A 12,971-nucleotide genomic window follows, 5' to 3' on the forward strand; every position below is an offset into this window, starting at 1 on the left:
CACATTTTAGGAGATTATATTCATCTATACATTATTTAAATTATTTAATGATAAAATTAACTGCATATTTCTGTTGAGTCAGTGTAAAGAAGATATTAATTTACTGACCGCATCATAGTTTCTGAAAACAATTCGCACTTTATTCCTGCCAATTTATTTTATTTTTATAATTTTATTCTTTAATTCTTGAACACTTTTTAGAACTATTTCACTTAACTTTAACGTTCAATTTACCTCTGAAATCTGGGGTGCTATCGTTCAAATAAAATTCTATCTACTTACCTTTTTTACATTTCTGTCTAAGAAAAAATGGTAAAGACCAAAATTTTAGGAAATTTTCATTCGGTTTCAAAGAAGTATATAGAAAAAATCACTGTTGGATTTCGAAGATATAATACAAACTTTTGTTTTTTTAATGAAAGGTAGATCCTTTTGTATTTCTATTTTTTTTTTCTAATTACAGTGACATTCAGGACCTTCATAAATGATTGCAAGCCACGTGACCCTCGAGTTTAGGCAACCAACATTATACGGTTGGTACGGTCAACTTAAAATCCCTAAATTTTGGCGTCACCAATATTAATTATTCGTTTACAATGAACAATGACAAATCATTACGTGTATGCGATTAGACCGGTGAAAAAGAATATTGTGTTTTAACGCAATCTTGATCTTATTGTTTAATTGCCAACGTTAAGGAAATAAAATTACGGATCACATGGCTTGTAATCATTTATGAAGGCTCAGTTTGTCATGTATTTGCTTTGACAGTTCAAACAATTAAATTTACTAAACAGATCTTTACACACTCTATTATGAAAAAAATACTGTAATAAAGAATGCTTTATAGTAATTCCATTGTCTTCTAAACAATGAGGACATTTTTGTAAGCAAATTTTTCTTTAAGACATAATTTTATGATCCGCAAGAAGTCATAATGTGACCACCACGTGGTTACAAACAAAGCAATGAATACATTTTTCAAGCTCTAATTGTGACCACTTCTTTAGATAAAACAATCAATGCTGTCAATAAAACTTATTATTTTATTACGAACTAGTTATAATATTCAATGTTTTCTTCATTGTACGTATAAGTGGGTAAGTTTCGCCTCCGCAAATACCAACGAAATCGTCGGTGTCGAGAGACCATACCATCATACCACCCAAATTTTTCTCGTTGGCATACTCAGCCTTCAGAGTGACAGACTTCTCGTCGTCGTAACCAACCCACTGATCGCCAGACACCCTGTGGGGTACCTGTTGGTCATCGTCCCAGACATAAGTCCAGTTGCTATATAATTCACAAATCTGGAAATAAATTATTTATGTCCGAAGTACAATAGAGACGGTGACAAATACAAATATTAAAGTCATTATAATCTGTAATTAGGACTGGTGTAGCAGGTAAGTATGTACTAATTCATTTAACTCGCCTCAATATACCCTAGAATACCGTCTTCATTCGTATATGGACCAGCTCTTCCCTGACCGGTAACAGGGGCATAAAGTTCTGCGTTATTTGGATCAGCTAATGTGAAAGTTCTGCCATAAGTGCCGACTCCAAGGTGCAACTTAGCTGGATCGGCTCCTTTGTCTATCCAGTGCTGGATACCAGATTTCTGTAAAGAACCATTGTTTATTTCCTCGTGATATCTTAATTTCGTCCTATGCTACTTACGACATTCAAAGTAGCATTGCCATCATCATCTTTGCTCGATGCAGTCAATGGTGCAAAATGACAAACATGTGTTTCCGCAGAACCGTGAAAATCGTAGACCATAACGTTAATTATATCTAAGAGCCTGAGACAAAAAAAAAATCAGGAGCTTTCTTCTACTCGTAAGGTTAAATCAAAAGTTAATAGACGTAGAAAGTCATTTTTTAATGATGTAGTAAGAAAAACCATAAATCCCGTATGATTATCGAGTTGGACAGTAGGAAAGTGGCATTTGGTCTGACTGATTTTAATACGTCATTTGTTGCACCAGTTTTGTATGCAATTAAGGAGCTTCTGAAGTTCTTGTATGGTTAAATTTAGGTTGGAATGGTGGCTTGTCAAAGCAGTATCATCATCATATTGAAGAATGTATAGATTCGGACATAGTGTTCTGACAGTAAAGTAAAGAGAATTCTTAAGAGAAGTTTTGATCAACTTTAATTTGAGGTGTCATTTTATTTAAGTTTTCTTTGAGTAAGTCAAATTAGATATATAAGTTTTTAAGAAAGAGCTGCATTCTATGCTGTATCAAGAACTTTACTTATATCTAGCAATGCAACAGGTCCAGTTGCTATTGTAAATGGATGAATAGTTGAGTTTCTTTCTCTAAAGCCAATTGTGGATTGATTGGCCAACAGCATCTTGGAATCGTTTCACAAACAATTTTTTTTCCAAAACTGTCATTAATGTGTATTTTTCTCCTATTCTATTTTCATTATAGTTATTGGTTTCTCCTGAGTGCCTAAGTGTATTTTCTAATTGTTTTCTTTTTATCTAACTAGCCATTTAAAAAAGAGTCCTCGTCGAAAATCGATAATTTTCTGTGGCAAAAAGATGTCCAAACCATATCCGACATTTAAACGAAAATTGGAGACTACCGTCAGTAAAAACATTAAAACTGATTTTATTCTTGAGCATGTACCGAAGGGTCTTTATTTTGCTGATTCAGAAATGCTATTATAGGGAGAAGATTTAGATTGACCATTTCAAGATTATTGTTTATACCTGCGACGACTTACATCTGGAAATACCCGAATAAATTTCGCCCACCAATAGCTTCCCGTAACTCAGTTTGTAAGTTTGTTATGTGGGATCGCTGATTCCGAATCCACAAAAAAAAAGTGGGAAGTCCGAAAGGCAAGATCACGGTATCCATATATTTTTGGGGTTGCTGAATCCGAATCCGGTGACTGTTTGATACGGTTAGCTCTGGGTTAAGGTGAATTCAAGGTCAAATTTAGAAAATCAATCAATTGCCAACAAACTAAACCTACATTCTATACGTTTTTGGGGTCGCCGAATCCGAATCTGATGACCGTTTAACCCAATCAGATCTGGGTTAAGGTCAGTTCAAGGTCAAATGTAGAGAATCAATTGTCAACAAACTAAACCTGCATATCTATACGTTTTTGGGGTGGCTGAATCCGAATCCGGTGTCCGTTTAAACCGATCAGATCTGGGTTGATGTCAGTTCAAGTTGTTTGATTTTGAACCCCAAAGTGAAGAATTTGATTGGGTTTGAAATATTTCACCAAGATATTAAGAAAGAAGAAAATCGAGGTGGCAATGAAACTGTCGCTGATAGTGCTAGTGGTACTAGTGACAACGAATATATTCCATATTACGTTGTGAAGAAGACAGGAATAATATTCCATGGAAAAGTAAATGATCTTGTTCGAGATTTGGACAAAGGATGGAGCAGAGTTCTTAATATCATGGCTGAAAAAAATACTAAGCAAGCCGGAAGAGTGAAGCTTCGTACTATCGGTCTAAAAATAAGGAATTTCGTAAATATTTCTCTATCGATGAAAAATTTTCCTTAGTTTACTGCAAGGATTGATGAATCACTTCAAACATGAATGATATAAACCTAACAAGTGATAGCTGTTCATTGATTCGTTGAAGCACATTTCATACGACACCACAGGGCAAAAAGATGTCCAAATTCACAAATTTTCCATACATGAGCCGTGATTCCATCAACGACTTCTTTTGCTTCTTCTGCTTTTTCGTTTTCCCTTTTCTTCTTATCTTACGAGATAGTATGGTTGGTATGTGCTACTGAAACGCAACTATTAATATTGATATCATTGTTGCTGACTATTCTCAAACCATGTTAGATTATTATGATAGAAAAGTTGAACAAATATTAAATACGCAAAATGTTTCTTTATAACAAATGTTAATATAGAGCAGTATTTCTTGCTTTACGATTTCTGGTAAAAAGAAAGTTATTAAGTATTTTTCAATTTTAACAACAGAGAAAAATATTTTTTTAGGCATATAAGAATAATATGAAAATAACTACGGAACTTACTCGCTCACAAGAGGGATCTGGTAAGCTATATCCATGTTAGTAATTCCTCCAGAGACAGCGGCGGACAATATGTATCCCTTTGCAGATAGGGCTGCTTTAAGTTCTTTAAGGAGTTCTACATAATTTGCCTGAAAAATGTAGAACAGTATTTAAGAATAAAAATGTACACTACTTTTAGTGTTGGTCAGAAACCTAATATACGACTGCAGTAATATTAATATTTGGTTACCAATTTCAATAATCTCAGAAAGAAATAGTTCTCATCTTAAACGATTAGTAGTTATTTAAGTATCTGCAGTATTTTCAGGTGATTAAACGGTATTTTCTTTATTTATTTGGTGTTACTGGTGAATATTTTTTTGTGTAATATTTTGTTTACTTGTGTTTACTATCTGAATATAACATGTTATTAATTTATGGAAATGCAAATTATCTCATATTTATGGGAACCAACATGAAGGTTGACATTTACCACAAGCTATAGTCTGTTTAGAAATGAAAGAGAGTAATAAAAGCTTATTATGTATGCAAATCGTAAATAAATGTAGTACTGGTGCTTATATTCAATATTTTTATATTATGTATTATCGGTATATAGAAGGTGTACTTTTAAAAAAACTTTGTGTGACCGGGTTGTACTAAATTGTAGCAGGTAGCTAAAATTTAATCCCCGACAATCCGTCTTTGTCTATGCCGCTTCAATTTCTCGGTCCATTTCTCTTATAAGTAAACAATATAAAAACAGCATTTCAAAACATGAGGCTACTTTAAGCATCATAACCGGGTTAAGAGGGTTTTTAGTAATTCAAATAAAATTATTCAATATTATTATCAAAATATTTATTTAAATTTAATGAATAGACTTTTATTCCACACAAAAATATATGTATTTTGAAAATTCAAATTATGGTGAGTAAATGTAGTGTTGTATAAATGTACAATAAAGAAAATAAAAAAGTAGGTATATTAAAATTCATCCTCTGAATATTCTGATGAATTATCTTCGTCTCCTAGATTGATAACGATAGGTTCCACAGTAACGTCAATTAAATTATCGAGTTCCCACATTTTCTCCTCTTCTTTTTGTACATGATGTATACATCTTTGCCAGTTATCTGCAGTTACTCGTTCCAAGGAATTTTTTAACAAAATTTTCACGTCACTTAATTTAAACGTCGTATTATTTCGCGCTACATCTCCTTTTACCTGCGCCCAGACTAATTCGATTGGGTTAAGTTCACAGTGATAAGGTGGTAACCGTAGTACCGTTATTTGGCGATTTGTTGCCATTTCATCGATAACATATTTTTTCTGATCTTTATTAAGATTGACAAGTGTCAAAAGTTCCTTTTTCACCATATTTGTTTCAAAAGAAATGTTTTTTCCGGATAACCATTGAATTATATCGGCTTTCCTCCAAGCAGTCGTAGGCGTCCGCTCGGTCTGCCGTGAATGGTAACTGGCATTATCCATGACAATTACAGACCCCGGAGGAATAAGATCCAACATCTGTGTAAAATACTCTTCGAAAACATCTGCGTTCATGTCTTCGTGATAGTCACCTGTATTTTTAGATTCAAATAAAAGTAAACCGCCATCTACAAAACCACTGGCACTACCTATATGTGTCACTATTAATCTTCGCCCTTTACCTGAAGGTGCCTTGAACCCTGTTGAAAGTCCATCCAAAAATGCTTGTCGAAAACTTTTTACATTTTTATCTTGCCATACTTTTGTTACAGTATATCCCTCGTTGACCCAAGTTTCGTCTAGATAATAAATATTCCTCCCTTCGTCACGGAATTTTCTAATTGATCTTAAGTAGGATCTTCGCCAACAAATAATTTCATCTTTATCGATAAGAACTGACTTCCTGTTCTGCTTTTCCCAGCAAAAATTCAACTCTCGTAAGACGGCCCATAATTTGCTTCTACTGATTTTTGGCAAATCGTTGTCCTCTGAAAGTTCACTTAAAATTTTGTTTAGCGTTGGTATTTCTTTTTTAAAATAAAATGAGTGTACTTTTCTGCGAATGACATTTTTGAAGAAATCATCTATAACGACTTTTGACCTCCCTGTAGATGATTTTGGGGGATTTACAGTATCTTGTTCATTTTTTGTTTCCTTTAAAAGTCTGTAGATAGTCGATTTTCCAATCCCTGTCATTTTTGTTAGCATTAGTGTTACCCGATAATTACCTGAAACGAAATATTACCACGCCCATGGCCGGTTCTTATCTCGGGGTTTTATTACTCTCTTTCATTTCCAAACAGACTATAGATCGCTTGTTGTCTTATCCCAGCATGTTTTAGATACTTTAGAAACAAAGTAATGATTTTTTTTTCGACGATCCTGCAAAGGTTAAATTTGAAATGCAGCTTCCATTCAATTATTCAAAACTTTTCGAGGCACAGACTTCAAAACTTGGTACCTTGGTCTCTCCATCCCATTTACTTTCATTTAAAATTTGAACCAAAACAAATTAGTGACATGGGAAATAGCAGTCAAAAGGGTTTCAATAGGTACTAAGTATTATTTGACATTAAGAGAATGTTTACAAATTTGGAGTGGTCATTTTTTATAGAAAGTTTTATATCTCAATTTTTTTTATCGTAGTATGCACAGGTCACGAGTAAAATTCCAGAGATTGTAGCAATGTTGGGGGTTCATTAACAGTGGATCATTTATAAAGATTATTTGTTCTAATTTTTCAACAATTAGTAGAACATAATTATGGAAAGTTTGAATCTGGTGATCTTCAGTCAAATAAGCTCGAAGCGTTATACAACTTTTTTTTCAAATGACAATACAGTTTTCTTTAAGTATTATTGTGCAGACTTCTATTCAGAATTCAACGAAGTATATAAAGTTTACTTTTGTGAAACATGTATTACACAGAAAGACCGTCAAAATATTAGTCAATACGGTATTAATAGGCGTCCGGTCGCTTAATTGACAGCAAACGTATTTTGACTAATTATGTGCCTGGCAAACAAAAAATAATAAACAAAGCAAAGAAACGTCATTTTAGCGTTCGTCTTCTAGTTTTTTACGCATTATACTCTTTTTGTGTAAGTTATCTTTTGAAATAAGCTCAACAGTTAAAATAATCAGTTGACGGACATGACTCAGGTATTACAGAGAATTATTTCCTCACACAGAAATTTCAAAATCACGTAAATTTGTAAGACTTGAAGAAAATTTGAGAAACTATGGTGCTTTTAAAGAACCAAAACGAGAAGAATGCCAATTTAATGAAAACATTGAGCTCAATGTTAACGTTGAAGAAAACGTAAGAATTCAGTGCGATTCAGCGTTAATGGTATGTTTAATCCACCGACATTGGGCCCAAGAAAACCTAGGGATTATCGTGGAAACAAATTATCAGCGAAGGTTTACTATCAATGTGTGGTGTGGCATGTTGGGTAATAGATTGATTGGATCATTTTTCATAGAGAAATATTGTCAGATATTGACGGAACAAGTTGAAAATTTTTTAGATGAATGAACAACTGAATAGAATTTATTTCTAGGAAGATGTGGTTACCCCTCTTAATGCTAGAATGAATTGGTTGACAACCACATTTAATGATAAGTGGATAGCAACTTATGGTCCTGTTCGATGGCCTGCCCGTTCTCCAGATCTTACTGCACTTGATTTTTCGTCATGGAGTTACATTCAAAATCATGTTTATTTAACACAACCAGAAAATTAAAACAAGAAAATTCTCAGGTAAAGAATTATACGTGCTTGTCGTGAAATACCCCCCAATTTTATATTGAATGCGACCCATGCAGTATTTAGAAACCAGTTATGTCTTGATTATGGCGGCGGTGGCGGCCAATTTGAGCAGTACTTGTAGGAGCAGGTGTGTAATTTTATTATTGTTAATAATTTGTTTCATTGTTTTGTGTTTATTGTTCTTCGTTTCATATGTTTTATGTTTAATTAATGTTATTTCGTGTTGAACTTTGTATAATGATTAATGTATTTAATTAAGTTGTTTTTCTTTTAATTTATATTCATTGTATTGTTTCTTTTCTGTTAATTATAAAATTATATTCTGAGTTGCATTTGCTTTGCAGTATTATTTTTTGTTTTCCATGGCACAGATGATTAGTCAAAATACGTTTGCCATGGGTTAGTGAATTATTTCGACATTTTTTCTGTAATAATATTTCACAAAAGTCAAGTTCATATATATTCATATTCTTCGTTGAATTCAGTAAAGAAATCTGCACAATAATAAATAAATTTGAAAAAAAAGTTTACTGTCGCTTTTCAAAAATAAAATAAATAAATAAATAAATAAATACACCATCCCCAAAATAGGCTACCTCTATAGGGTATTTAAAGCTATTTCATTTAATAATTTTTGTTATGGCTTGCGGCGTTTTTTAGGAGGCAACCTGTATTTTCAGTAGTAACTAATCCAAAATTGTGTTTAATTCCAACCTGCGTTGGCACACTTATTTTGTTTTTTTTTATTTTAATAAATTACTCACAGCGTCGTGTTCACTATCAGAACCATCTCTTATTCCTGGATAGAGCCATGCGAGATCAAACCCATGGTAATTGTGGTCATCAAGGAACTGCACGACTTCTTCAACAAGAACCTTACGTTTCGCGGAATCAGCTGCAACTATTGAGTAATTTTTCGAGGCCTCGTTCCATCCACCCATACTGACCAAGAGCTTTAAGTCTGGGTTGGCTTGAGTTAGGTTAGTAAAATGGGAAAAACCCGCTGAAAACCGAAAGAGGTGAATTGTTTAGAAACTCTCTGACGCATTTTTGTTACAAATAAGAATAGGTATACAGGGTGTCCCTGAAAAGGATGGACAACGCTTGACCACAGGTTCCTTGGATGGAAATAAGACTATTTAGCCTAACTTACCTATATACAAAAATGCACGTCTACTGAGATATAGCCTTCTAAATATAGAATAGATAACCTATTTTTTTTCAAATAATTTGAAAACTATTTTTCATAGAAACTTCAAATTTGGTACACTTATTTTTTTATATTAGGGCAAGGTAAATATAGAATTTGGAGGAAATACATATACAGGATGTTCTATTTCTAGTGCCTGTGCGCCATTGGCTATCCCGTAACTTTTTTGTGTATGCTAATGACGGTAGTATTTATATTTTCAAAAATAAGCACTGTTTTACAAGATTTTTTTGCTCTTACAAAATTTCGATATCGTTTATGGATGTCGAGTAAAATTCGCATATTTTATACATTAAATATAGGCAAAAATTCCGATTTATAAAAAATAATTTATAACTGCAGCCTCAAAGCAGGGAATAATAATGAAAAAAGGTCACATTAAAAAAAATAACTACACATTTTTGGTATTAGTATTATCAATCAATAAAATAAAAATCAACACTAATATTTTAAATAAACAATATCAACTAATAATGTAAGAAAGTCAACATTAACATTTTAAATAAACTGATATTTTGTAATCACATTAAAATAATATTACAGTAAATGCTCAAAGTTACTTTCTTGTTCTTAGTCGCAAACATTAGTTCTTCGAAAATTAGAAATTATCCAATAATTGTGCATTACCTCTCATAACATTAATTTCATGTTGTAAGTATTCTTTCCCATATTCGTTTTCTGTATTTACTGAAAAGTTATTTTAAACTGTGGTCCTCAACGCTCCCTAAATGAAATAATTACATGGGTTTAGGTCCGGGGATCGAGGTGGCCATTTTAAAGGGGCATTATTTCCTCTACCTATCCACCTGTTAGACCTTTAATAACCTGTAATACCTACCTGTACCCTGTAATACCTGTAACCTGTAATAACTGGTCTTTTAATACTCTATTAAAGGAACTTTTTGAAAGCCAACCTCTGCCGCTAAACGCCTTTTATTTACTTGAGGAATTTCTTCGACCCTTTCCAAAATTTGTTCCTCCAACTGAATAATTCCGGCCGTACATTATCCACGATTTAATGTTACAGGTAAAAAAACGTCCTGTTCTCCGCATTAGCAAATGTTTTGTGATTTGGAGTTCTCGATAAGGAAATCTTTCAGCATATGTTCGAACAGTAGCACAACAATTTCCTTCACAATAACCCAAAACTACTAACATATCAGTTTGTTCAGCAAAAGTATAAATTGCAATAAAAAACAAAGTAAGCTAAACTTGAATCACAGAGAGCCTGACACAGAACCTTGTAATTATTGTTATGAATTTGTTTCTCTGTTATCTTGCACCTCGTACTAGAATATTCTATTTATCTTAAACTGATTTTATATTATTTAATGTGTAAAAAATGCCAATTTTACTCGAAATCCATAAACGATATCAAAATTTTGTAAGAGGCAAGAAATCTTCTAAAATAGTGCTTATTTTTAAAAATATAAATTCTGTCGTCATTGGCGTACATACAAAAAAATCACGGGATAGCCAGTGGCGCACAGGCACTAGAAAGAGAACATCCTGTATATGTATTCCCACCAATTTCTATATTTACATTGCCCTTATATAAAAAAATATGTGTACCAAGTTTGAAGTTTCTAAGAAATACAGTTTTCAAATTATTTGAAAAAAACTAGGTTATCTGTTCTATATTTAGAAGGCTATATATCTCAGTAGGCGTGTACTTTTGTATATAGGTAAGTTAGGCTAAATAGTGAAGCGTTGTCCATCCTTTTCAGGGACACCCTGTATAATAAGAACGACACAAATAAATTTGCGTCTAAGATAGCTCCACAAATCTGCGTTTGAGTGGATAAGATAGAGTATTCCAAATTTCCATTTATTACAAAAGTGACAAATGACAAGTAAAAAGAAGTAGTAGCAAATGTAATACATTATAGGCAGCGTGAATCTAATGAAAATTAGCCTTAAAAAGGTACAAGCGAGAACTAATCTTGTCACTGAAATAAGCAAGAGAAGCGTTCAAAAATTGCCAAGGAAACTATGCTATTACCAATGGTGAACCAATGGTAAACAGTCAAATTTTTTAACATCAAATAGGAAACGGCGAAAATCAGCTCACAAGGTCGATTTAGATGACTTCGATATGGCTCTTCTGCGACGATTGCCATCAATTTTTACACCGTATGGAAAACGATGACCACCGTTAAAATGATTGGCCAAAAATTTGTCCCGGACAATAATTTTTCAGGTTCTTGAGAAAGAATCAAAAGACTTCTCAAGAAAATGAGATATCGGTAGCTCAAAACTAGAAATAACCGAAAACTTCTTTTGGAAAAACCCGAAATCCAGTTGTAGCAACCTCATTTCAGAAACGTTGTAGAAAAAAACGGGCCAATTATTTTCATGGAAGGAACTCAATTCATTCTTCTCATACGGATGGAGTGACAGCACAAATGATGATTTATGTCGATCAGTTTCAAAAGGTCAAACGACTTTATTAAATACTGGAAATGAAAAATTCGTGTAGGTACCTAAAGTGCATACTTACGTTTCAAATGAAACTGTAAAAATGGTGACTATCGTAACGACATACACTTTAAAACACAGCCCCACAAAAATAAAAAATTCTATCATTAATGGAATGTCATCTTTCACCATAGAATACGAAACGAATAACGAATATTACTATGTTGTTGACATGTACCATATAACGCACTCAACAGTCTATCAAAATTCTCCCTCAACTACAAGCACGGCAATTATCCAGAACCTTTCTTACCGCGAAGGATAAAAGTGTTACTAACCAATAATGCTGTATAAAGTTATAGTGTCGTATTTTCAAATGTCATTGAAAATGATCATGCTAATGTGAAAACTCGTGAATGTTGAGAGTCTTTCGGTCCATTATAGATGAGCGAAACAAAAATTGCTTAGTAAGACAAGCCAACTAATAGGTATTAGAATTAAGTAGCTTTCAAATAACATTGACACTGATGCAATAAGATCAAATAAAGTCCTAATAAAGCGACCAAAAAACCTGGAGTATTCCTACTAAACCCGAATTAGAAGTTACTCAGATTAACATCAATAGATATTTATTATACAAGGGAAAAAAGTACTAGATTTTAGCTCGAGGTTGTGTTGTCTCCCGACGCGAAGCGGAGGGAGACAAAAAACCGAGAGGTAAAATCTACTTTTTTCCCGTGTATAATACACTATTTTTTTCTGTGACGGGAAAAACAACGATTTAATATTGAAAAATAGTATATTATTTAACGAGCGTATAATGTAGGCTATATTACACGAGCCGTAGGCGAGTGTAATATAGCCATTATACGCGAGGCAAATACTATACTTTATCTACGACTTAGTATCCGGTGTTTCAGTTATAAATTTGTATATTTCATCTCCAGTAAATGCCTTTGATTTCTTGGGTTGGTAGCCTTCTGACTGCCTTTTTAATAAACTCGAACTTTTGCGTAAGATTCATATTATGTTTAAGGTTAAGTGTGCTCTTAAGCATGGAATAATGGCTCCACAATGTAGACGATTTACATTTTTTTGTCAATTCCTTGAAATATACCAACAAAGTGTCTTCGGAAAACGAATTTGTGCCAATTTTTAGTCGCCAGTCCATAAAGCTGTTATATACAATTGTGTAATTTTTTCGTGATTTCTCTGGAAGTAATTCCAATGATGCTAATTTCGCGGCTTCACGAATTTCAGGAGGGGTGCATCGAATTTCATTTTCACTGTCAGAATTAAACTGCAAAATTACTGCAAAAGTCAAAAATGTTTTATTTTGCGAAGTGTTGTCAAATCAATTACATTAGTTACCATAGTAACAATAATTCAAGCAAGCTCGATTCTATTTTGTAGCGCGGTCAGAAGCTATAAGGGATACGTATAAAAATTCATATTCCACACCTGTGGAATATGAAACTCATATTCCACGGGTGTGTAATATGAGTTACATTATGTACTTACTATCACAATTATAATGCGTCTATTATTAAATAGTCGTAGATAAA

General features: G+C 33.1%; 1 protein-coding gene across 1 annotated transcript in view; it reads right to left on the reverse strand.

Moving 5' to 3' along the window:
• Window positions 1-1,049: 1,049 nt before the first annotated feature.
• Window positions 1,050-12,971, reverse strand: part of LOC111691578 (chitotriosidase-1-like) — a 28,146-nt gene continuing 16,224 nt past the window's right edge. The window contains exons 3-7 of the mRNA XM_023454645.1: window positions 8,543-8,781; window positions 4,037-4,164; window positions 1,681-1,804; window positions 1,436-1,621; window positions 1,050-1,310 (exon numbers count right to left, since the gene is read on the reverse strand). Of these exons, the coding sequence (XP_023310413.1) occupies window positions 1,050-1,310; window positions 1,436-1,621; window positions 1,681-1,804; window positions 4,037-4,164; window positions 8,543-8,781 (938 nt within the window). The remainder of the gene's footprint in view (window positions 1,311-1,435; window positions 1,622-1,680; window positions 1,805-4,036; window positions 4,165-8,542; window positions 8,782-12,971) is intronic.

The sequence above is a fragment of the Anoplophora glabripennis genome, unplaced genomic scaffold, assembly GCF_000390285.2.
Source record: "Anoplophora glabripennis isolate ALB-LARVAE unplaced genomic scaffold, Agla_2.0 scaffold328, whole genome shotgun sequence".
Classification (NCBI taxonomy): Eukaryota; Metazoa; Arthropoda; class Insecta; order Coleoptera; family Cerambycidae; genus Anoplophora; species Anoplophora glabripennis.